Raw genomic sequence first — 26,675 nt, 5'->3', positions numbered from 1 at the left:
GTTACAGGGTGGTGGGTCAGGGTTAAGCAGCCTGGGTGCTCTGCTAGCTCTCCGAAAGCACCTCAAGCATAACCCTAATGATTACACGGCCATCCCCCTCTAAAGTCCATTTTCCAGAATCCACTGCGGGGTGGAAAGCTGTGTATACTTTGCTGTGGTCATACATGTATACACAGTGGAGCTTGAGGAGGGTGCGACGGCTGATTGCAAAGGCTGCGGTGGAGGGGGTGAGTAATCCCTCTCAGAGACCTTTTCATCAAACTAGGCCATGGGTGGCTGGGCTGTTTACAGCTGGTCTCCCACTGGAGCTGTGGGTGTTATAAGATCTAACGAGAAGATCATCCTTCGCTTCCTCCTCCTCCGCCGTGTCACCCGTCTCTCACATCTGGTCGATGTCATCTGCAAGCTGGCCTCATACATGATGAACGACTGTCGATGGTGGGCTCTACATCCTCCGTAGTTTACATTACTTTTTACTGTATGTATGAAGCATGCACCACTGGTTTGATATATGGGACAGTGAGAGTAATGAGGGCAATACAGCATCAGATGATCAGAAATTTCCATAAATGAAAAAGGAATGTATCTTGTTGGGTGACGTGACTGTATGTATAAGAGGAGTTCAGATTGGTGGGTTAACAAATTAAGTGATCATTCTGCTTGCTGTCGTTGTGTCGCCTGAGGTTAAAAAAAAGGATGCTAACAAGAGCGTTACTTCCTCCAGACTGTTGGTCAATTGGTTTTTAACAGGGCTGCTAACCCACCCTTCATTAACAGTGTGTGTGTGGTCATGCCAGGGTGCCACACATCTTTACTGCTAAACATATCAGCTTGTAAACCGGAGAGGTCTCAGTGGTCGTCTCTTGCTCTGCTTTTTGCACCAGAATGACCAGCTGACCAGGTAAATTTCTTGTATGATCCATAGATTCTCCCTCAGCTCCTCTACGCTCTTAACTGGGAGTGGAAATTCCTGTCGTATTGGCCTGATGTATGTGGAATGTGCTTCTTGTTTGTAATGTATAGGGGGCTTGGACTCAATGTATATAAATCATGGAGAAACAGCAGGAAATGGGTGTTTGGTCGACAGTTAAACCTGAGCTGAAAGCTGGTGGTGGAGGAGAGGCTGTTTGACACATCCAGCCTGCAATAAGGAGAGGAGGAAGCCAAGACCTGGTGAGAAATAATACTGTCTGCTTCCTCTTGATTCCACCAAGAGCTGCTGCTGCTGCACTCTTCCAGATAAATGTGAGGGGCTATAAATTACACTAGATAAGCCTGTAGAGAAGGAGAACCTCTAAAACTTAAAATAACATCCGGTAAACCTAAAATACAGCTGTGTCTCACTTACTGGTGGAAACAATTTTACAACGCATGTGCCACAACTTAACCTGACATTACCACAACAGTGCTTATTTACAATATAAAGAGTTTATCTCAGTTTGTGGCCAGTTGGAGGTGAACAATCAGCTCCTTTAGTGACTGGTTCTTAAAGAATTACAATAGATCAGTGTGACAACAGGAGCTTAGACCTCAGTCGGAGAGCTGTCACTCTAATGACATGGCCAGTGAGTGGGAGACATGCTAATCCATTCCCACTGTCAGAGGCCATGTCACAGCAAAGAGCCACAGAGGTGGTGACCTCCATCAGCCCTTTGCAGACCATTGTCAGGAGGTTCATTAAATAAGGTGCGTTGAAAAGTGTTTAGGATTGGAAAAAAGAGCAAGAAAAAACCTTCTGCAGTTATTTCTTTGCAAACAGATCTTAAGCAAAGAACAGCTCCTGTGAAGAATGTGAGAGGATTAAGCCGAGCAATTTGTGATGCAGGTTCTCTGCGTTTTGGTTTAGTGGTGCTCTTTTTCACAGGGTGTCAGCATGGGAAGTGAGAAATCTGGCTTAACTTCAGTCCAGATGAAAATCCATGATGACAAGTCTGATGACACCTCAAAGGGAAGGTCACAAGTGGCCATCTGAGTGTCACAGGCGATACTCATTATCAGCAGGGGGGCTGGTGCAGGCTGAACCCACTTAAATTTGGGTTAGTCACCATTTAACAGAAATCTTTGTGTTTAAATCCTAAAGTGTACAAAATGTTATGACTGAAAACCCCCCCAAAAAGGCTGATACTCGTACAACACAAATACTTTTTTGTTTCTGTTTCTGTTTGTATGTCTAGTAGTAATCCATTTTAGTCCATATTGTACTGATCCTTTTGTTTACTCTTACATCTCTGATGACCGTATACCTAAACATACAATCACTGGCATGTTCTATACATCGCATTCTTGTTCCAACGAACTAATCTTTTACATCTTTTTCTCATTAGTTTGATCCAAGGCTAACATGTTGAACTTATTTAAAGCTTTTCAGAGTGATGATGGAAAAGCCTCTGGTATTGCACTAGACTAAAACCACATCCTTCCTCCAGTGTAAATAAATACAGCACTAGGTAAGGCTAATATTAGAGGCATATCTCCATTGGCTTAAGGCTGAGCGGTGTAAAACCGTTTAGGGCATAACCAGCTTTAGTGTTGTTTGTTGCAAAACAGTGCTGACATGGTGATCTAAATGTTCCCTTTTCTTCCAAAAATAATCTTCACTAACCGTATGACCTCATCAATCCTCGCTGAGTCTGGAGGAATCTCAAAATCAAGACAGCTAAATGATATTATGACAATCTGAGAACAGTAGGGAGGAAACACTCTCCTTCAAGCCCCAATATGTGCTTATGAAAACATTTTTCCTTGTCATAGTAGCAGTGTGGAGCCAGGGTGCATTGTCTGCAGGTCAGGGACTCTTGTCCATTGTTGTTAGACTAACCCCCATCTCTCTGGCCACAGGGGACTGACTGGGGCTTTCGGGCCCCTGCTGAATTCCTTTCCTTTGAGATAATAGTGGAGAAACTGGAGCACTTATTGTTGACTGCGACACTTTGGCAACTCAAAGACGCAGCAGCGAAAAGAGTTGAGGGCCCTTGAGATTCTTCACCTGACCTCTCACCTCTTGAGTTGTTGAAGCCTTGGGAGAAAATTCACAGGACCCAAGACTGAGCCTTTTGGTTCTCATGGGATGATGCTGAGAAACTGTGTTTCACTAAGATAGGGAAGTCTCCCAGTTCAGTTCAACAGCTCTGACCAGAATAGTCTTCTACTCTTTAGTCTTTAATACCTACTAATCTGCCAGATGCATCTGTTAGCAATGACATATATGGGTCAGGCTCAGTGCATTATGCATAATACTGCCCATTATGGACATGCAGCATGATATCATGCATACTTCTGGGCACAATGCAATGTAGCATGTGTATTTTTACTTGCCGTTTAAAGTACCTTCACAGGCTTCAGTGGTGTCAGTGAAACCAAGACACTTTGTGCCAGATGCCACTAGCACAAATACCGTGTCAGAAGCCTCGTTCTACAGAATCTTCCATCCTGCAACCACAACCCCTGGGCACCGGACACGCATTTGTCGACACAGAAACACTTTTGGAAGATGTTTGTTTTGTCTGCTTTCTGCTTCCCTGAACTGCGATTATGATTGTATCATCATGTATCATCATAGATCGTGGTAAGCGGATTAGACGTTGGTTCTGCCAGAGTGGCTGCTGTGTTGGATTCACAGACGAGGCGTGTTAGCCCACCATCTGGGGGAGCAAATATGTTACTGCTCTACTGCCAGACCAACAGAGTTGAAACACAGTTAAACACGCACCTCCTTTGCAGGACTTGACATAATGACACCCATAAATACGCAGAGCTGTTTAAGAATGTTTTCCATTAATATCATTTTCCAAAAATACAGAATGCTTTCAGCAATCAATACTTTTATCGTTATTCACAGGTTTGAAATTTGAATCATTAGCTAGCAACATTAGCATTACCTGAAACATCACAAACAGAAAAATGGATTAAGTGGAGGTATTGTCTCTGCACACAGAAGTCATTCTGCTGTGGTTATCTGCGACAAAGCGAGAACAGCCTTTGCTGGTACACAAATCTGTCAGCCTGAAGCACAATCAAAACAAAGATGTTGAAAATGCGAGTGTGAAAACATGATGGATGGTTTCACAGGACTGTCTGTCTTACACAGACAAAACAAGCAGATGTGCTTTCAGAGCAAGCATTTTTCACAGACCTTCATCTCTTCCCATCACAAAAGATCATTTGAAATATGCTTCTCTCTTTTTATTACTGGAGCGATGGGCTCTCTCCATGGGTGTGTGTCTCTAAAAAGCCAAACACTCCCATCCTAATTGCTGAATAGAAGACAGGGCGAGGTTAGAAAAAAGCAATCTGCAAATGTGAGCTGTCAGACAATAGCAGCGAGAGATGAGCCATTAATCAAAATGCTCCTCTCATTATCATTAGTGAGAAGTGCTGACTGTCCGTGTCTGCGTGACTCTACAGCCCTGCTGGAGCTTTCCCTTGCAACAAAGCCACATCAATACAAAGAGAGTCTCCTCTCCAGAGAAATCAGTAGAGAACAACATCAACCCGTGTGCAACAAAAATAGTATGTAAGCATTTCTTTATGCTAATCATCTCAAACATGAGAGCAAATGTCAAGCTAATTTACCCCAGCTGCATGGAAGAACAAGGAAAGAAACCACTCTTCTGTTATGACTGTTGATGACAGCCAACATTCAAAGACAACAGAAGTTTGCATACGTGCTGTAAGCATCTTGTCTCTGCAGAGTTGCGAGAAAGTGTTGGTTTTAACGTAAAAATAAGAAAACAAAGTTGAGGAGTTACCTTCGTGGGGTACCGTCTTCATGAGGCTGGATTATAACCACTTTGACGCTGACGGATGTGCGCAGTAGGTCAATCATTTGTTCATGGGTGAGAGTAGCGACAGCCACCTTGCAGATCTCCACCAGTCGGCTGCCCTGCCTAAGCCCTGCCTTCCAAGCGAAGCCAAAGGGTTCCACATCGGCCACGATGCCTTCAAAGTTGACGTGGAAACCGAGCTGGCCGAGGCCATTCCGACGCAAAGTCATCTCTGACGTCTCGCAACCTCTGGTGGTGATCTGGAAACAGAATCAGAAGCAATTTGTTCGTTACCTACAACAACAGTACATCCATTTTGTCTTGACTGCATTGTTGAGTCATAAAAACAGCAGAATTATAGAGACACGTAAGCAGAAAAAGTGAAACACGTGAAATGGACAGTACACTGTCAGGAATCCAAAGATCAAAACAGAAAACAAGCATGAGATGGCAGAAAAAGAAAGACTGGAAATTGAGCAAATTTCATATGGCTTGATAAGAGCTTTCTGAGCTCATACAGTATATTCCAACAGTAGCTGTCAACAGTGTACAATTTGCATCCTGCCTAATAGATGCGTGTGGGTTTTATTACAGAAGACACACACAAACAAGAATAATACTATTAGAGCAGAGTGAAAATGCTGTCCTGAGGCAGAGGTACATGAGCATGTTTATTTGGCTAATTCATAAAACCTCTCAAAATGGAAGTTAGGATTAACTTAGGAGAATACATCTTTGAGCTAATTGATTTAGCCTCAGAGCTGCACAGAGGCAGCCAAACCACACAAGCACTGCACACACAAATACACCCCTGTCCCTGTGGACACTAAGTACAGTATGTCTGTGGGTGGGGAATGAGGGTCAAATTGGCTGATCAGACACGGACTTGTCCATAGAACTAAGTCTATTAACCAGAGTTAATTTCTGAAAGAGGACTTTGGAGCACAACATTTCTACATTAATACATAATCTGAATACTTGGTGGACAGTCACTGCTTGTCTAATTGTGTGCTTGGATGAAACTTAAAGTTGGTTCTTGTCCAATTATGTACTTGCATGCAAATTGAGTCGCTCACTGCGCTCGGCGGTGGCCTGCCTAAGCCTCTGCTTTAATGCAATTCGGGTTCAAGTGAAGTTCAAGCAACCGTCTTGCATTAGCAGCAATGTTTCAGTAAATCACGCAACGAGCAGACTAAGCAGAGAGGAAAACTTGCTACTCAGACACTGAGGTGATCTAGGTTCACCTCAGTGACTGAGCTTAAATATTTGTAGGTACAAAGTAGGCCTGGATAGTTTCCTCCAAGTTTTCTTGTGACACCACTGGAAAAAACCTCACACTACATCCCATGAGCTTTAATCACCCATCAGATTAGTCTTGGTTCAGCTGTGGGTGACTGCCTCCATTTGCCTCAGAGTGGCAGCTGGCTTAAGGGACACATTAACTCAGACTATGGCCTGTCAACACTCCACCAGATTCTCACACTGGCAGAAATCCTACCCCACTGTGTGAGAGGGGACCCAAGACAACCATGATGGACCTCATAGCGAGACACAATCCTCAAAGTTTATTTACTGAGGAGAGGACTCATCCTGTCACAATCAATCAGTCACAATCTCACTTTTGCAATAAATACATGCCCAAAGACTCAGTTTTCAGTTGACAGATAAAACTAGAGGAGCACTTTGGTAAGGTGACCCACAAACTAAACAATCACTCTGAATAAAACATCAAGGGCAAAAGAAATTGTGAATGTGAAGTCCAAATGTTCTCTGGGGACAAAGTCTGGAAGTAAATGGCCTGTGTATGTGGAAGGCATTGGCCTGGGTATTAGGGACCATGAATCAAACTGCCCTTTGTCAGAAATTCATTAGGCCTAAGTAATAGCTTTCTAAATGCCTTCATCAAGGCCCTTTATTCAGTCCATCCTGAAAATTAATGTGCCCAGGTTCTGCTCCGAATGGCCCAAATCCATAACGGCTGAAGCTAACAGGACACTCATTATCTCATAGGAGGGATTTGTGGCCTGTAATGCCATTCTGATAAGGATGGTGACATGAAGCATGGCATGTGAACATATGTGTGTCTATGTGTGTGTGTGTGTGTGTGTGTGTGTGTGTGTGTGTGTGTGTGTGTGTGTGTGTGTGTGTGTGTGTGTGCGTGCGCACGCACGTGCATGCGCGTGTGTGCGTGCGTGTTTCCATGCAGAGCCTAACAAAGTCCAACGACTGTGACATAAAACTGCCCTGAGGAAACAACCAGTATCAGCCTCAAATCTGTTGTCAAGCAGTGTTGCTGGCGTTGATCCTCAGTGAGAGGTCTGACAGTCAGAAGCAGCTTTGACATTGATGACACCGTCTAGAGTAGCATGTTTCACAGACATGACAAAACCTTGTCATCCCATTGAACTTCAAACAACTGATCAGTTAATCTAAAGCCACTCCATTCCTCTGGGATGTATGTTTGTAATCCTCATAGGATTCAATATCTGAATCCAGGGCAGCGATAAAGCACAGTTTTGCTTAATGAGGCAAGAGTAGCCCTCAGCCATGGCATTACTGTCACCTGTCAACGAATCAACAACATATATAGCAATCTATTAATCATCGAAGTAGCTAAGTAAAAATGCAAAACATTGATTGAGATGTTGCTGACAAAAAAGGGCATGAAACGATAACATCTGAAAAGCTAAAATGATTAATCCATTATCAAAATAGCTGTCAATTGATTTTTCTGACAATTAATTGAACATTTATTTAAGCTTTACTGCATAGTTATTGGCTGGTGTAAATTTCATACAGTCATAAACTATACATAAACACACTGTATGTAGGAAGTGATTTATTGTCATGGTATTTTGTCCTCATTTCAATTTGGGTACTTTGCCTCTTCTTCCACTCACATCTATAGCAGATACAGTCATTTGCTCTTATTTGTAATACAAAAAGAAACATCCAAGGTGTGCGAGGACACAACAAAAAAACAACAATGCATACATGGAAAAGATGGCTTGTCTCATAAAAGCCGAACACATGGCCACCCAGCTCAGCAACACGCCGGAGAGCAGGACGTTATCACAAAGCTTTTAGCTGTGCTCCCACACTGGGCTCCTCTGTGTGTTACAGTGAGCAATCTGTTCACTCTGGTTCACATTACATCACAGGTCCGGCAGCCTGTAAATCCTCCCCATGAAACATGATTCGAGTCAACCTCTGGGACATCACAGACACCTTTGGGACAAAGTATGCACGGTCAGCTCATACCCAAATGTGCCTACCGCTGCTGTCTGAGTGAGTAACACAAAGAGCCACCCACTTATTAATACTTATTCTGAGCTTTTCCCTGTGAAAAATCCCTCAGAAATCCCGTGGGTAAGTGGACGGTAAATGTGAGAGGATATTTGCATAGTGAATGAGAGAGCGATGTCCTCTGGCTAATCACAAATGCTAATATATCCTGCTCTGTCCTTTCTTATGATGAGTTGAGTAGACGCTGAATGACATCCGTGTCCTTTTAAGATTAATTCTGGTAAATACTTCAGGATCGTGCGGTTATTGAGGTGATTGGGATATGCAAAACCTTGGTACTCCTGTTCACATTTACTTTAGCTCATTCGAATTTCTAATAGTTCACTGCAAAAGGTGATAATAAAAAAGTTGTAATTATCTCTGCCTACTGTAATCCACAGAAGAATGAGGTTCTTTATGTGTTTTTTAGCAGGAAATGGCTTGTTACTTCCATGTTGTTAGCTGAACTGATGATATGCTGGCAGGAATCTGTAGAAATATTTTGAAACTGTTGATGAGGTTACCAAAGGGATAAGTGGAAGAGAGTATGCAGGCAGAAATAAGGTCATGCACAGCTCAGGTTTGGATTTTGGGATTCAACATCAATGTTATTTAAAGGAAACAAAGGGTTGCCTGATTTGAGGTTCAGTAAACAAATCATGGAAACTAGAAAAGGAAACGCAAGCTTATGCAGCAACACAAGGAGCGGAAACAAGGCATCGGATGCCAGATTCCAAGCGGAGGGCCCAGGTGTTTTGACCTATTTTTTCTGCACTTGAAAGGTACCTAGACCTACCTGACCCCAAAAATCACACAATGTAACCAAGGCCGTCGAGTTGTGCAGATGGCTAAGGCAGAACCACAAAACAGGGATGAGAAAACTTGGACTAAGTGGGTAGCTCTCCATAGGAGTTAAGTAGTCTGAGGCCAAGTGTCCTCTATTCTTAGTCTGTCAGACCCAAAAAATGTGTCTGTTTCCTCTCCTCCCTCTCAAAACTGGGTTGGTGTCCTGTTTAAGATGCCTCCTCCTGTACCTGTGTCCAAATATCCGTAAAATCAAGAATGAGCAACAATCAAATCATCGCCAATCTTTCACTCTATTAAATTAATGGAGTGCTGCAGGGAGCGGCTTCAGCTTTATTTTTTTAATGGTTTATCCAGACCAAGAGCAGGACATCATCTGTACTAGTGTGACCTTAACCGTTGACTGTACACCTCTGCTGATTCTGTGTGATGAGCCAAAGAAAGCTATCAACAGGAGGTCCATAATCCTCTCTAGACTCTATTGAATTCACTTTACAGTTTCACATTCAAGTGACACTCCCGTCTCTGTACAACCCAAACAGGTCCAGGTAGACGGAAGAGGGAGAAGTCAGTCAAACAACTAAGTTTTGGGTTCATTCTGTGAGCCACATTCTTACAATGCTGAGAAAAAAGGCAGCGAAAAAACCACAAGGAATGAAAATAAAAGACTGGAAGCTCAGCGTATGTAGAGTTGTAACACATGAGACTTGACAGGAAAGATATAGGTTAAACAAGCAACATTTTCTGCTGACATTATGATGAAAATAAAATAAAAAGGTTTGTGGTAAGTAGTAAAAGCTACAATGGCAAAAGCAATATTTGTAGAATGCATTGTTTCACCACAGAGGGACCACAAATATCTCAAAGTGAAATGCCTCACTGCACCATTTAAAGCAAAGGCAGCCATTTTCCTTCATATGCCATGCATCTTATGTGTGAAACACAGTCATAATAGATTAACTGGGTAATTCTGATGACAGCACTATTCCATGTTTTATGGGAGTTGCTTATGTGTCACTTTCTAGGCAGGATATACGGCTGAACTCCTTTTCAAAACATTATGAGATACTGGGACTGGGAGTCTTACAAGGAAGTTCTCATAAAATAAGAGAGGGCCATTCAATCAGTTGACAACAAAGCTGCAATAAGGAAATGTAACAATCTTGTTAAAAACCTGCAAAATCCAGCGCTGGGCCTAAGATAGCAGCACTCATGGACATAAAAAAGGAAGACACAGGGATATACGGATGCTACAAGGATCAGACAGTTCCTAATCCAGCAGATATTAAGACCCCTTAAATGACAGAGATTAATACAGCTGAGTTGTTAAGGATCTTACCTCTAGTCTTTGCACCATCTCCCTGATGTCTTCTCCGCAGTTGTCGTGGGCAGACAGCATGATACACTCCCCGCGCTCGTAGAAGATCTTAATGCTCATAATCCCTGAGGTCCAGCCAATGACGTCACGACAAGAGCAGTTGAAGACCACATTTTTCGACTCTTCCTCGATGAGCACGATGAACTCGTTGGAAATGCCGAGCAAGCAGTCTACATCCATTGACTGACCAAAGTCGCGGGCACGGACGCTCCAGGTGATGGCTCCCACGCTGAACAGATGTGCGTCCTTCCTGGGTTTCACCTTCTCCTTCTTCTTGGCGCCGAGGGTGATGAAGCTGAATTTGACAGCATTGTCAATAGTAGCTGTGCTGACAAAGTTCTCAGCCAGGTCCTTCAGGTACTCCTGTCGCGTACGAGTCGCCATGGCTCGGAACTTCTCTGACTTGTGTGCAGCATTTTCTCCATTGATGACCTTGGCAAGCAGGAAGTCCCTGAAAACTGCTGACTTTGGGAAAGTTACAGACTTGGGAATAGGGGGGCCGAAAGGAGGCACGTCTTTAGATCTGGACACAGCGACGCTGAAAAACAGGATGGAGTTAATTAATCTAATGTAGTGGTGACAGTAAAGAGGAACTAAAAGATGTGAAGAAATATTGAACTGTATGTATAATAAGCAGCCATTTGAAGAGCGTTTAAATTATATGGCTTTCAGAGAAATTATCTCTGGCGTGAAGACTGAGAGGAGCTCAGACTAATCTTGGTCTGTTCAACAAATGCTATGTTATTAACAAGAGTTGTCTTGACTTCAGAAACACTCAAGGAGAGAGTCAAAAGTCATAATTTCAAGGTGTCTCTGAAGATAATAACTGTATCATCACTGAACAGATGAAAAGAGCCTTGTGATTCCCGCACATTACTATGAAGTCATGACAGAAACCACAGAAAGCACTCAGCAGGCTATTATTATTATTTTTTCAAATTAAGTGCTCTCAAAAGTTCATGTAGAGCCATTTGGCATGAAGACATTTATGTAAAGCACTTCAAAAGAGAAACACATTCCCCCAAATTGTCTTGAGGATATGAGTGTGCTTCTTATGCCATGGTAAGGAGTGGAAACGCTTTGAGACAGCCTTGCAGGCGTGGTGCATGCTTGTTCTATTTACCTGTAGCAGACGTTATCAGTGCAGGGGTTGTGGACTTTGACGATAACAAACACATGTTGGAAATGGGAGCGGATGTTTTTTGGAGTGAAAGGAAGGGCCCCGGGCTCCTGGAATACTATGGTGACGATATCGTTGCCAATGTGCCTCTTCCTTAATAACTATTTGAAAAACAAGGGAGAAATGGAGTCAAATATATGGAGAAAAGGCATCATATGAAGGGTGAATATATAAAAGAGCTCAAAAGGACACAGATTTAGATTTATTTATAGGTCAGCTCTCCCTGGTTTAAAAGCATTTGAGTGGACAGGTCAAGAGTATCCCCATAACATTTCAATGTCAAGTGACAAACTGCATGTAATGTCTATGCCAGCACCACAAGCAGAAGACCAAACCATTTACAGAGCTTTAAACACAGCCTGCAGATGTACTTACTCATACAGCTTCATATTTTGCTTCTGAAGTTTTTTATGTTTGAAATCAAGATGGAGGGCTTTTTGAATGAGATGGATGCATTCCACGAGCACAATTTAAGCTCTTTTGGGTGAAGGAAACATGTTCCCCAAATACAATTTAAGCTCTTTGTATTGTTGGCTTGTGTGGATTGTTAACCACATTCTCTGGCTGCTATAGAGTTGTCAGTGAGGGTCAGCAAGAGCTTGAAACAAGCAGGATTAGAGGGTACAGAGGTGAATTGGAAAGGATGAAGGGATGAGTAGGGTCAGCTTGGCTTGGGCCTGCAGAAAGATTAACAACAGGGATTAAATTGAACTATCTCATTGCATGAAATACAATTGAAAGAGGAGAAAAGAGAAAGAACCCTGGCCAAAATCCTGCCAATCAGACATTTCAGATGCACATGAGAGATTAGGTCTCTGCAGTGCTTCACTGTAGATCCTGCCCCTGACTTACTTACCAGCTCCGTCAGTATCTTCACTGTTATTATCTCTGCAGGGTTGTAGCCATAGCTTTTACTATGGGCTCAAAAAGTACTTCCATACAATGTGTGCAGAGATGGTGAACTTCTGTAATCGTGGCTTTATCTGGCTGTCGTTCACCAGCGCACCACTACATCCACTTAATTCCACTTGTTAGCGCAGACAGACACAGAGGCCCATCTAATACCAAGCCAGGTCCAGCCCCTGGGGATGCATTGATTAAAATCCTACTTTGGGGTATTGTTACCATGGCAATGCCCATGCTTTCAACAGATAGGTCATTACCGTGGCAAAATGAGCCTCTGGGGAAGATTGGAAGGGGCAGAGATTGAAGATATCCTAAAAGGAAGCTGCTCAGGGACCACCATTACCGACATTAGATGCCGGCTTACCACACAGAAAAGCAAACACGATGGTCTGCTGGAAGGGACAGAGTGAGTAGAATTGACTGACCTGCTGTCTGTTGTTGGGTGTGTAAGGGAGCATTGTGGACACATGAAACATCAGCTCATAGTCCTTGTAGGTGGTGTAGAGAGAGTGTGTGCCAGTGGAATCCGCTGTAACACAGACAGGACGGCGCAGGGCAGTCAAGATCTCAGGCGTCATTACAAAAGCCCATTGTATTAAATAAGCTGATGATGCAACTGGACAGAAATCAAGATTAAAGATATGCATAGGCTGCACTCAGCAGGGTTAGAGGTGTGTGTGGGCTTGCACTTTGTAAATATTTAGTTCAATATGTGTTTTATCTTACTCTTGTTATCCAGCTGGGCTCTGTACTTGGTGAAGCCTTTGAGGCGCACCCTCTGGCCGAGCAGATCTAAGAACTCTTCCAATGCTGGTCCAGCACTCTCGTTGTTGTACATCTCTTCTTCTGTGCTCTGGCCCGCCTTGCAGTAAAGCACTCCCACCTTGTGCTGGAAGCTTAGCTGCAACAAGGAACATACACAGACACTCAGTGAGTAAGTATAATTTCCTGTCGCTGAAGTATCACACACCCCACTCACACATACTGTACATTATGCACTCAAAGCATGCGAGAGTCCACTTTTCATCATGTCACAGCTAATGTGAAGGCCTTCATAACCCTTCTAGGAGAGAGCTGAAATCCCCTTTTGTGAAGCCAGGCTGTGAACTCTCAGGAGCTCTGAGCAGAGCATAAATCAAGCCAAGCTAATAGCTGCTACTTAAGAGCAGCTGCAGAGCAACAAGGGTGACATATAGCAGGATAGCTTTGGTTAATGGGAGACAGCTCTATAAGCTGCCAGCAATAGCATTTTAATCCTTTCTAAAAACACTTCCTTAAGCAATACTTTCGCTTGGTAAAGTCCTCACTGTGGCAGTGAAACACAAGTAGCAGGCATTGCATGGCAGCAGCATTGATCTTCCCAACACCCCACTTATAAAATACTTTTAATTCAGTCACTGCTCAACAAAGAGCACCTCAATAAGGATAAATGTCTTATTCACAAAGAGGAGTATTCATAGACAAGCTAGCCAAATCTCACAGGTTTTCACTGCCAGCATTAATATTACCCAGAAACTATAGGTCTGATACGAACTTGTCAGAGACAGAAGAAATAAAACATCCACAGTGATTCCTCTTGCACTGTGAGACAGAGTGAGAGTGGCCTGTCCACCAACATGAATCTTTCATGGATTATAGCTCTCTGATGTTGGCCAAGAAAGAGAGCCACAGAGGGGAAAAAAAGATGAAAAAATAGCCTCCTGTGTTTGGCACCTGTTGCCCAATATTCACAGCTGAGGACAGCATGATCTTGACCCAGGGTAAATGTGTCAATGCGGACAGAAGAAAGGGTTTCTCAGAATGTCAAAAGCCAACAAATTATCTATATGCTGAAACAAATTTTCTCCATTACAGGTTATCAGTTTCTGGTGAGTGCCTGACACTGTTGCAATGATGACTCCCTCCATCAGGCAGGAGAACTGAAGCTCCTGCGGTGGTGGAAAGCTATTATACCATCAAGCCCAGTGGAAGTGGCATGATGTGCAATGATGTGGTCTCCTATTTTTTATCCTGCATTATATGGGCTCACTTAACCTCCTGCTCTTCTTAGCAGACTGCCTCATGGGAAAGACAATCACGTTGCCCTTTGGTGCAAATTTGGTGCTGCCTGAAAAAGTGCAAATACATTGGGACACATAAAACATATACAGATGAGTAACGTTCCTCAGGTGAAGCTCATTGTGTAACCACCTCTGATGTGTTTTTTGGTGGCATCAGAGCAGCCTTAGCGAAAAGCTATACCCCATCTGACTGATCTGTGATAAACTAGAATATTCAACTTGGTAAAAATCTGTGTATAGGTTGCGAGAAAGCAGTAATTTGATCTCTCTTTATATATGTTTCACCCCTGTCCTTCTCTTGGGATCTGTCCGGAGTGGAGGGTGTTGAAAACTCTCCCCTCTCCTTCTCTTCGACAAAAAAACCCTTAAAAATGGAAAAATACTTAATGAGCAGAGAGCGAAATGGGGACAACATTCCCTTCTGGGAGCTCTGAGATGCACCTGAGGGATACAGCAGTGTCCTACCACAACACACACACAACACTGTGACATCTGTCTGCACTGCAGTGTCCCGATGCAGCAATAATCCAAAATATGGCTGCCAAAACCTTGCTACAATCACGAGGTACCATTACACAGATATCTATCGCTGTTTTGGGTGCAGACAAGTTCAAGCTCCACAGCAGCGATATCTAAAAAGAGGAACATGTGCACGAAGGGGAAAATGAAGGAGGGAAATTCTGGTCACTACATAATGTCACCAAGTTAATCCTGAAGTTTCAATGTCATGACAAGGGACTGATTCACATAAGAGAGAGGTGATTTTTTTGACACTGCAATAACAGCCTCAGCAGGTGGTAGATTACTCTCCTGAACTTGTGGAACAAATCTCACTTGATCCCAAATTATACTTCAGAGTTGAGCTGTCGCCGTGGGCATCAGGAGTGATTTATGGTCCTGCAAAGGCTTTACCTGTTGACTGCAGGAGGGCTGCCGTAAAACTTGACTGGGCAGTAACATTATGATACGGAGCAGTGCGGTGAACATATTTTTTCAGATTAGGAAGAAGTTAATTTGTTGAGGTGGACATATTTCATTCTGATGCAGCTGATAAACTGTTTCTGTTAAACAATAATTCTCTTTTTCAGTTTCCAGATTTTAGTCTTTAAGCGGTAACTACAGGTACACATTTTACAGAAATGGCTGCCTTAGAAGAATGTATCTTTTGTGATTTCTATCACCTAAAATCACATTTCAAAAACTGCCAAATGCTTTTCCCAGTCCATCCGCATACAGTCAGTTCACTGTGATCTAAAATGTGATATAAAACACATTCACATATGCCTGCTCTCTTCTTACATCCAGGGCCATTACAGCATAGTCTGCAACACGCTTTCAGGGATATTCTTTCTGCAGAGCTGATCATGAGGATATCGTAAAGGCTGCCCTGCTCCAGGATAATCTCACACACCAGGTGTCGGTTCACAGCAAAAAGAAGCCTTTTCACACACATACACACACTCAAAACACAAAAACAGAGGACTAACATCATCATCATCATCATCCTCAGCAGTGTGCATACACATTAAACTTCTACAAATAAAGCCTTCTACATGCGGTAGAAGAAAATTATGCACTCAAACAAACAAAAACAGGCCAGTCAGACCACTCTATTTCTGAGCTGCAGTCCCTCCTTTCCAATATTAGCTTCTTCACATAAACACATTAGAGGGGCGGTGAAAGTCCAGCATGGTTAAAAAAAAGATTACGGGGTGCTTGACTGTTAAACATTTGCACGGCAAGCATAACATTAATGATTAAAACAGAGTGTACAAAAATACTGATGTCCAAATATAAAAAAAAACTGGCCAACACTGGGCGTTTGGTTTGAGGTCTGTGAGGAAGAGTGCCAGTTGGAAGAGCTTTAAGCCCCACTTAGCCTGGGCTCTCCTCCTCTGAAAGTAGTTTCTTAGATGACTTTATTGCTTCTTTTCCCCTCAATGTGTCAGTTTCTGTCTTGTATCAAAGTCTGTATCTGCCGACAGTCTCTCACACCAAACCCAGGGGAAGCTGTACCGCAGGTGAACAAACTCCCACAGCAGATCCTCCAGATGCGGCAGGAAGAACTTCCTGGAGCACTTACTTACAATGTTACTGTGCCATAATTGGATACACGAAGTCTGTCATCATCTTAAGTGCATTTAACTTGCTTTTCGAGAGCACACTACACTGCACTTGTTTATGTGCGTAACACCGTCTTAATATACAAGAGGGACATAGCTGACACTTTCTATTATAAGAGCCTTTCCCCTGTCAATTGGAAGGATGGGCTCATGCTAATGAATGTAATTACACTAATAAGCTGCCCATTCTCTGATAGTAAGATAAGCAATACAGCACTTGCTAATCCCCCCACGCTCTCGGAGTTTTATTAGATGAGAAAATAAAGGCCTTAAGATCACACAATGAATCCATCTCTGACACCTGTAAATACAGAGAGCCCATATCACTAATAGCCATTTTATTCAAACAGAGATAATGCAACACGACATCCCTTGCCATCCAGGCAGAATACCAAATTACCTGCTCTCAGATAAGTAAGTTGTCAAAAGTGAGTTACTTTAGCTTGAGTGTCCTATCAGCAGAAAATGTGTGTCAAAGCAGTCGATTCTGGCTACAGAGACAGCGGGATTCATATTGATTCTATTTAAGTGTGATATTGGCTGTCTTATGCCTCCACCCAGGAGCCTGTGTTCATCTATAATAGGCAACCCACATATGGGACAAGGGTTCCTGCTATTTGAAGTTAATCCCTCCCATGTTCCTTCTATAGCCAACGCAAATGTTAGAAACACAGACAGACATACCTTAAATGGAAAAACTTTCATAATAGAGTACATCATTCTCTAATTCCAAAGCATCATTCATAACACTGATATGTGGCACTGATGGCCTCAAAATGAAATGGCAAAAAAAATCCATGTGAGGGACAGTGAATGGGCGATGGCTTTAGCTTCAAGAAACAAATGTGTGTTAAAAATGTTACACTGTTACTCTAATAACTATTGTTCCCCATTTACAAATGTCCCTGTTTAAGGCACTCAACTGCAGATTGCTCCAGTGCTGCTTCATCATCATGGAGGGCACATCAGTGTACTCACCCCCTGCTCGTCCAGCTTCAGTAGCTGCTCCGGGACCTTGGGGGAGTTGAGGGCCAGCCTCAGACACTGGATATTAAGTTCAGGGATGACGTATTCAAGCACTTCTTTCAGCGGCAGGCCGCGGGCTGTCCCGTGTCTCGCTGTGGATGGAATGGCATCCTCAAGGATGGCTCCACGGAGTGTGGTCAGCTGACAGAAGAGAGAGATGGTGAAGAGTCGTGCAGTCAACTGTCTGTTGTGTGTCTCATGAGGTCTTGGTGTCTCCTTGTACAATGTTTTACAGTTAGGTCTGTGTGTGCATTATTTCCATTTAGGTCAAAGTGTGTGAATCAGTGATTTTATTCATTTGGCTCTTACAGGCCACGCTTTTCTTGAGCCATTACATTTTACTTCAAAATGTTGCAAATGAAAACCAGACTTACATGCTAGCTGCTACCTGAACCCGGCATAACAGTTCCTTTATGTTTTACTGTGTTATTTAGAGCAGTGGCTTCAATACAGCTCCATTGAAAGGCACTGGGAGTTCATATTCTAAATAATTAACATAGGCTAACTGAGCACTAGATGTTAAGTGGTATTTTACTATCAAGATCATTAATGTGTCGGTAAATGATGACCCAAACTGCTTCACAACACCCACTCTGTAACCTCATGTTGTTGTTTTGGAACAACACAGGCACATTTAAGCCCATAAATCACATTTCCATCTGCACAGCCTGTGGACGTGAATGTCAGCAGTCAATGGCTGTCCGACAGAGAGGCTTAAAAAGCAGTTTACCTGATAGAGACAGAGAGGAAGGGAGAGTGGGCCAGAGAGGCAGAAAGCGCTCAGGCTAAATGACAAGAGTACATGCAAATAGACGCTCCAGTGGTTGGGGAGTTAAAACATTTTCTGCGTGCTACTTGCAGGGCTACCATGACCCAGATACATTGTTTTATCGTGGGAGTGGTGCTCTAAACCAAGAATGGCACTGGATATCAATGACATTTCCCTGCCTGACACATCTGTTGCACCTGAATTATTCAGTGGATGAGAACACCCAGCATCAGACAAGGAGAGGGTTCTGTACCACCAGGGACAGTGAGACTGCATCTCACTTTGTGGATTAATCAGCCTGTGTGTACACGCACGTGCATATGGGTGCGTGCATGGGTGTGATAGAGTGTGAGCAAGACAGGGTGATAACACTGGCCAACTGAGTCACAGAATCGCTGGACACATTAGGGTGCTAGGAGCAGATTTGGGTATGGAGAGCTGAAAGAAGCCACTTCTTGTTTTCAGGAGTACTGAGGCATTCCTGCACTCTTGTACTGCTTGAATGAGCCCTGAGCTGAGTGACCATAACATGTTTTGCTGAATGCAATATATGAGAAATATCCTTTAAAAGCATGTTGCAGCTAGTAGACAGTTCTTTAATAGAACGATAGAAATCACGCAGGTTTCTCCTACCATGCATCCGTAATAGTTTCACACTGATTTAAGACAAGTAGAGCAGAAAAAGTGCACATCTGTGTAGTTACCTGGCTGGTTCTGAACGTGACTCGATAGTTGAACTGCATTCCTTCTTTCTCCTTGCCATCATCCAGCTTCTCCCTGCGGATACTGACTGCCACAGGTCCCAGATTGTCATCAAACCCAAAATAGTTCTGATGCTCTGGAGGTGAAGCAAGAAAGATTGGAAATAAACACACATTGAGAATCACAGTGCTGCGAGATGACATCGACTTCACTGAACCAAACAAACTTGCAAAGTTGTGAAAATTGTTTTTGCTACACAGACATGTTTTTCAGAATAACAATCTGTAACCTTGTTCCAATGTTTATCAAATCACTGCTTCAACAGAATGACGATTTCTATTATTGAGTTCAAATATTTATTCATTCATGTAAAAATTTTCTGCAGATTGATGATGTGCGAGCTGTGACCCCAATTACAGAAAGCAGCAGGGGTCCAGTTGAGATTTGAAACTGACTCACTTTGGATTAGAACCTGGCTTGTAGTGGCAGCACTAGGATTAATTTAAGTAAACAAACAAATACAAATACAGCCCTGGAAAGTTTGACCCACTCTGACCCATCACTGACCCAGATACTTCACACAGCGTCGTGCTTCTCACGATATAAACACAAGCAGGACAAAGCATTATTGCAGGCAGAGGCAGGTTTTTGTACAGCGTGATTCAGTATTAAAGGTGGATTTGGGAACTCAAAAAATAATAATCTTTTGAATTCTTTATTCTGAAGTGATGAATTACTGATCCCACCACACACACACCTTTACAATGCAGACCCTCAGGACTACCAGAGAATATCGGACAGGTTTTGGGACTTTTTGTATCTGGACTCACACCAGTACAGATAAGACAGTCTGCTCCAGGGAAGCAAACCCAGGCTTTACAAACCATGCTGACAGTAAGGGATACATCACTTGTAGTTCTGCTTTTGTTTTCAATGCATGTGAATGTTGGAAGAATATATGGGGAGAGTTGATAATGCAGAGTATTTGCATCCTTTTGTGGAACATAAGCAGAAAAGTTAGTGACATTTCTAATTTACTGAATAATTTATATGAGCTGTTGGTCAAAATAAAACCAAAATTTATATCATTTAAAGAAAGGATTTTGGTGGCCGCGCCTCTTGTGTGGTGTTCAGTTGTTCAGTACAGCCATCAATTGAACTATCTAACTCATGAATAAGCTATGTCAACGTTCACAGGAAATGTTATTTCCCCTTGTCCAACACTTTGATCTATGACAAGTTATCTCAAATACTGATGGCCAGATCTCTGGGACATTTCCTGGAGATTTCCATGACGCTCAGACAGTCTCCTCTCCAGTGTACATGATTAACTATAATGGGGAGATTCTCATTAAATTTCCTGGTGAGGATGCATATATCTTTGTGGACATGCAAGGAGTTTTCCTCTTCTGTCAAGATGTTAATGTGTGCAGCAAATAATACACACACACACACACACACACACACACACACACACACACACACACACACACATATATAGACAATAATTTAATAAGCAGATTGTCACGAAAATTGTAGATTTAATAAAAATAGCTTTGTTTCTGGTGAGGCTTCAGGAAGAGCAGTTTTGCATCGTGGGGAGTGTAATGAAAAATTTTATGGACACTAGGGGAGCCACTAGAAGGACTTCAGGCTCAATTTGAAATTCATTATCACTGCCTGAATAAGACCTTCAAAATATGTTGTACTTAATGAGAATTTTGTAAAGATATAGTATCATTGTAAAACATCTACTTAGTATGAGTCTAATAAAGGTCAGAATATGTGTGTTTAAGATGTGTGTGTTTGCGTGTGTGTGTGGGTGTGTGCCTGTCTGTTTAGGACATGGACAGGAGCAGAGCTTTACACACAATATGCGGTGCCTTGAGCAAACACTCCCTAATCCAGACTAAAGACAGGGAGAAAGACCTGGATTCAGCCGACAACAAAAGAAAAACCTCAGCAGGGACTCAAAGCACTGACATTCGCAAACAGATTTCTGCACACGTTTAGATCTATGCCATGCAGAGCATACTATACAAAAACACTGATTCTTGTCATGGTGGCATTAACACTGGGGCATATCAGCATGAATAATTAATTAGCTGTATGTAGGTACTGCGGGGTTAACCGTCTGAGGAATGCATAGCTTGTCAGGGACAGTGGACTGAGGGGAAATGCTCTGTGAGGCATAAGGTCAATCGGTGGTATGAGGGCTGCCAACGCATATGAGGCCACTAGGCAGTCGAATACCAATGGCACAGTGAGGGAGACAGTGGAGGAAAGCTTTTTGTCAACACATTTCTAAAGCATGTCACTGGTATTCGTCACTTGGTGTTGACAATTTGCCAAAGATGAAAAATGGATGACTTTGATTGTCATATCAAATAACATCTCTTTTCCATCTTGCTGTCACTCCGCACTGCAGAAATACCTTCAAAGTTTTTGAAAAAGTTCTACACTGCATATCCTTAACTTTTACATTTCAGGCCACATATCTCCATATAAGGCATGGTCTAAATGAGTGATTCTCAATGACCGGGCCGTGACCCGGTACCGGTCCGCGCAGCGCTGGGTACTGGGCTGCAAAGATGTGATCTGACAAGAACCAATCATCCATCCATCCACAAGAGACTGGATGAAGCAGAATAAAAGAGACACCCTCCATCTGTCGCTGATATAGATCATTCACGCTGTGACAGATAGATTGTGAATATGTGCAAATTTCTCATTGAGCGGTGAGTGTTATTTTCCGTGACATTTAATAAACTTCACTTTCACACTTCTCTCCCTCTGTCAATAGCGTATTGGCACGCTCCCTGTCTCTCTCGCTCGCCCACATAAGAGTGCTTTCTGTCGCTCTCTCTCTTTCAGCATGACAGACACAAAGCTGCAAAAATACTGAGCTAATAAAGGAATGAGCTTACTTTTGAACATTATCTTTTTATTTTGACAAGGTATTTTGACTGAATGCACTTGATGTTACAGTCCCTCTCCACTCCAAATTGTGCTTTTCTTGTTCATTCACTTTGATGTTTGAGCATCACAGTGTAGAATAATGTATGCACAGAGTTAAAATATAGTTAAAAGATATTTTAAAGAGATTATTTTTTTTATATGTCTTAAAACTGGAGAGGATCTGCGAAACAAGACCACTCTTTGCTAGCCTGCTGCTCCCCATATCCAAAAAGGCTGAGAACTCCTGGTTTAAATCAGCTGCTACGCAATGTTTACCAACATATGGTATCCAACCATGACCTGTGTGCAACAACGCTTGGCCTGTGCATGTGGATGAAACGTTGTGTCCATTAGGGCAGCCTGGGGAGAAAAACTCATGTTGCTAAGGGAAGAGGGGCTTTAGGCAATCAATGGGATCGATGTTCAGCCCAGGTTGATAAAAGCTTGCCTTAAAGCGGTGACACGCGGGTATGTTTGTGTAACTGTGTGCAAGAGTATGTGTCTGCTTTTATGTGTGTGTGTTTGTGGTGAAGCAGAGGTGACAACGGACTTGTCTCTCCGATAAAACACCTCATGAAAGAAGGGCAAGGGCCACATCACACACTGTGAAATAGGCATCTTCTGTAAAAGCTATAACATCCAAATGAAACTGACAGCAAGACTGCATTACCACAGAAAGAGGTTAAATAGATAAAACAACTACACCAGTTTGGGATGAGCAGTGAGTGAGGCAACATTTCACAGTAAATGATTAACAGAGTAAGCTCAGTGGTAGAGTCAAACACTGTAAGAAGAGCAGACTCGTAATGGTCTCATTAACCTTGACTGGAGACACAGAGCCTCGATTGACTAATATTTTAATACAGGGAATCTTTTTGAGGAAGGTCAGGCATCCCTCAGTGTGAAAGGTGAAGCAGCTGTTTTCTGGGGAGGCTTAAGAATGAGTAATTCAATCTGCTGAGAGCAGTGAACACGGATGCACAGACAGTGGGAAAAACAGATATGTATAATGCAGTGATGGGTCAGGGTCAGCATGGTATTTCCAGCATCAGTCACATAGGTGTTTTAATGAGGGGACCTGGGACCTTGGCATAGCTTTGCTGACCCTAAAGTTTCAGAGGAGGTGTCCTGACACCCCTGCGGCCCCCGTGAGGAACAGCTGCAACACACCCTCTCGCTCACCTCTCTCTTCTCACATGACTAATCACAGCTTCTCCACAGGGTTCAGGACAATATCACAGGGAGGACATGACCGTTCCTCTCCCAAGGAAGTGAAACACACACCCTCGCACCCAACACAAGAGCACTATTGTTCTGGCCCTTATTTCATCTGGTCCTACAAAAATAACTGGGCCGTTAAGATATCTGACCCCATGAGGAGAGGCTGTTCCATTTGGGAACTCTCACAAAGGAAATGGATTTGGTCCGCAAAGTTTTGTAATGCTCAACACTGAGTCATTAAATCCCTCTGTATCATCACTGTTTGATCTCCTCTACTAAAAAAATCACACATTCATTGTAAACATTCCTTACCTCTCCCATAGAAGTACTTGTGGTAGTAGTATGCTCCAAGGTCGATGTGTTCGATGATGTAGCGTTTGACCTTCTCCCTGTGGATTGGCTGGTTTTCTCGAGGCACCTCCAACACAGAGACTCCTGCATTGGTGCAGTGGGAACTTAAAGATGATTCAAAAGAGCAGCTCTCCGACACACCACTGTAGTTGGCACTGTTGGCTCTGGAGAGCGAGATCCTCCTCTCACCCTCACCACCAATCTCGTTGCGAAAGTGTGGACAGGTCAGCACTAAGTTGTTGCTCTTCCCATCCCCCTCATCAACATCTAAGTTCTCCTTGGGGTTCAAGTCCTCCCTGCTGCCCAGTGGAGACTCAAACATGGGAGCATTTCCACTGCTACATCCTGCTGCTCCACCATCTATACCTGGTCCAGGTCCAGCCCCAGCTCCACCTCCGGACAGTCCACCTGCTCCAGGCCCTATTCCAGCTGAGGCAGCTGAAGCCCCAGTAGTGGTGTTTTTCCTCTGGCTCAAGTTAGCTCTGCTTGCCACTGCCTCACTGATGTTGAAAAGGACGCTCTGGACATCATAGTGTGCAAAGCATTTTTGGAAGCTGAGTGGTCGCCGGTCATCCTCTATTGAGAGCCTCAAGGCGTCACTCTCACTCTTTATGGTCCGCAGTTTCCTGAACAGAGACGTTTCAGATGATTCCGATTTTAGACGCCTCATGAAGGACTTCTCTCGCTCCCGGCTGTAGAGCAAGGAGCTGTCTATGTAGTCGTAGCCTGGAATGTGGACTATCTCACCCCTGGCAATCTGGGCTGCAGTCTGCAGGCTAGGGGAGAGGGAGGCATCACAGCGCAACAACTCAGGGAAACCCAGAGGCGGTATGCTACGGTGGTCCAGGGTGTCCACTCGGTAGCCCCTAAGCATGGTAAAGAAACCATCTCCACTCAGGCCCTGACGGTCAATGGAGGATGTGCTGCCGTATTCACGGTGCAGCGAGGCCCCAGTGTTTGGATTGACAGCGTTCTGGTCCATTATGTCCTCAGAGTCTATGTCACTAATGGTAACATCACTGTTGCTGCGTTGACGGATAGGATGAAGACCCTTCAGTGGGGAATGGCTGAGGAGATCACTCAATGTGTATTTGTCAGAGTAGTCTACCTCCAAACAGACTGCTTCACCTTGCTCCAGTATTTCCACAGTATGCTCCTGCTGGCCATTCTGAAATACTGGTATCACACTTTGATAGTTCGGTGAAGGCCGTCCGTCCCACCCATCTTTCCTTGGTGGCCATTCTGTCACTCTGGCCCTGACGCCCATTTTAGGCATGGCTGGAGTACCATTTGTTTTGCCAGCACCTTCAGGTTTTCCCTGCATATTGGAGGCTGGTGGTCCCATGCTACCATTTAGGGCTTTGAGTTTCCTGCCGAATAGTTCTTCTGACTGCATGGCTCTGGAGTATTCTTCTGGGCCTCCCACAATTCCCACAAGGTTTGATTTGTTATCCGTCACAGGGCTCAAAATACTCATATCCTGCTGGCAAACCCCTTGAAGAGCAGACTTTCAGGACCCTTCTTCATTACATCATGTGAGTGGAGGAGGAGCCTCTTTCCTGAGTCAATGAAGCAGGCGCCGTCATAACTCACAGAAGGCGGCTGGCACGACGATCGACACACAGCATTTGGATGTCAAGGACAAGTGCCTGAGGAGCGCTGAGGCACAGCGGAGTAGAGTCTTTTCTCACAGTGTGCCGCCAATGCAGAACGACAGCTGGAGGAGTCGGATCTGTAATGCAGAAACAGAAACACGGAAGAAAATGTTAGCACACAGCAAGTGGGGTAGGGTACTTTAAAACATTTAAAATACAGGAAAAAAGCAGCCTTTATTCCTCAAAATGACCCCAAAACACAGCACATTCAGTTCAGCTATAAAAATGATCATACTGCTGACCTAAATTGTCTGTAGCCTGTTATCTTGTGATTAACTCCCACCAAGGTGTACTTAGGGCTGTATTAGTTTTGGAACTATGTAGAGCACATCATTGAATATGGCTAATTAGTGTATTTGAGAGGAGCTGGTGCTATTATGGGTTTATAACAAGATAGAAGTATATCTTTGTTTCAGCCAATGCCTGACAGATGGTGGTTAACCAAATTACAGCAACAAGAGGCAGATGTTCAGCTAAAGGTTTGCATGTACCACTATCTGATCCAACCGCTCACAGCATTATCAAGCCAGCAAATTATACAGGAGGGGTACTTTTGCATATTTAATCCCAATGCCACTTTGCCTTTTCATCTGATGTCATTAGTTAGGAGCAAATTTGTCACATGATGCACTTCGAGTGAGAGGATAATTTTTGCCAGCCTCCCACCTTGAGGGCAGATTATTTCTTATTCCTGACTGATTAAACCTCAGACACAGGTGACATTTGTTGGGAAACATGTCTGGAAACAGTAATTTGCAAGACTCAAAACTCAGAGGAGAACACGCTCTCAAGCGAAAAAGTTGCACTTGGCCAGTACTGAGGTTATCACAGATAATAACCGTTCCATTCAAGAAACATTTTGCCAGCACTACTGACCAGAATGATTCTGAGAAGATTAGTACTGTTATGGAGCAGAAGTCTGCTGATCTGAAGTCCAACTTGGACAGACAGAGAAACCACACTGAAGACAACACTAAAAGAATAACTGAAACACACAGCTGTGTTTCTGAGGGTGAAGACCGCACAACCTCTCTGGAGGACAGGGCCACTGAACTTGAGCAAAGGAGGAAAATTAAAGAGGACCCAATGAGGTAAAAAGGCTATGACACATATAAAACAGAAAAGTAACAATAGTCACTGAAATATGAGGTTGTAGTCCACGCCACTACAGTAACTTTAGAGGAGAAAGCTTGCAAGTTTACTCTTTCCCCTTGTTCAGTTTTGTTCAACCGTGAAAATAATAAACAAACAGCTTATATCAGCAGTTTTATTCATTAACCTGAACATCTGAGGACAGAGAGAAGGAGAGCGAAAACATTGTCCTTGAAATGCAGCCTCATTCCCTCCTGGGTATTTCACGTGTCAGATACACACACACACACACACACACACACACACACACACACACACACACACACACACACACACACACACACACACACACACACACACACACACACACACACACACACACACACACACACACACACACAC

The 26,675-nt window shown here is 43.4% G+C and overlaps 1 protein-coding gene across 6 annotated transcripts in view; it reads right to left on the bottom strand.

Moving 5' to 3' along the window:
• sipa1l2 (signal induced proliferation associated 1 like 2) overlaps positions 1 to 26,675 on the bottom strand; it is a 79,755-nt gene that overhangs the window by 25,753 nt on the left and 27,327 nt on the right. For all 6 annotated transcript variants that reach the window (XM_070977192.1, XM_070977193.1, XM_070977195.1 and 3 more), the window contains exons 2-9: positions 23,488 to 25,258; positions 18,999 to 19,132; positions 17,478 to 17,666; positions 13,043 to 13,217; positions 12,742 to 12,845; positions 11,354 to 11,511; positions 10,192 to 10,768; positions 4,749 to 5,023 (exon numbers count right to left, since the gene is read on the bottom strand). In XM_070977192.1, the coding sequence (XP_070833293.1) occupies positions 4,749 to 5,023; positions 10,192 to 10,768; positions 11,354 to 11,511; positions 12,742 to 12,845; positions 13,043 to 13,217; positions 17,478 to 17,666; positions 18,999 to 19,132; positions 23,488 to 25,003 (3,128 nt within the window). In that variant the 5' untranslated portion in view covers positions 25,004 to 25,258. The remainder of the gene's footprint in view (positions 1 to 4,748; positions 5,024 to 10,191; positions 10,769 to 11,353; positions 11,512 to 12,741; positions 12,846 to 13,042; positions 13,218 to 17,477; positions 17,667 to 18,998; positions 19,133 to 23,487; positions 25,259 to 26,675) is intronic.

This window comes from Chaetodon trifascialis, chromosome 13, assembly GCF_039877785.1.
Source record: "Chaetodon trifascialis isolate fChaTrf1 chromosome 13, fChaTrf1.hap1, whole genome shotgun sequence".
Classification (NCBI taxonomy): Eukaryota; Metazoa; Chordata; class Actinopteri; order Chaetodontiformes; family Chaetodontidae; genus Chaetodon; species Chaetodon trifascialis.
The sequence above is the reverse complement of the archived record's forward strand: the minus strand, read 5'-3'. Positions and strand labels throughout refer to the sequence as shown.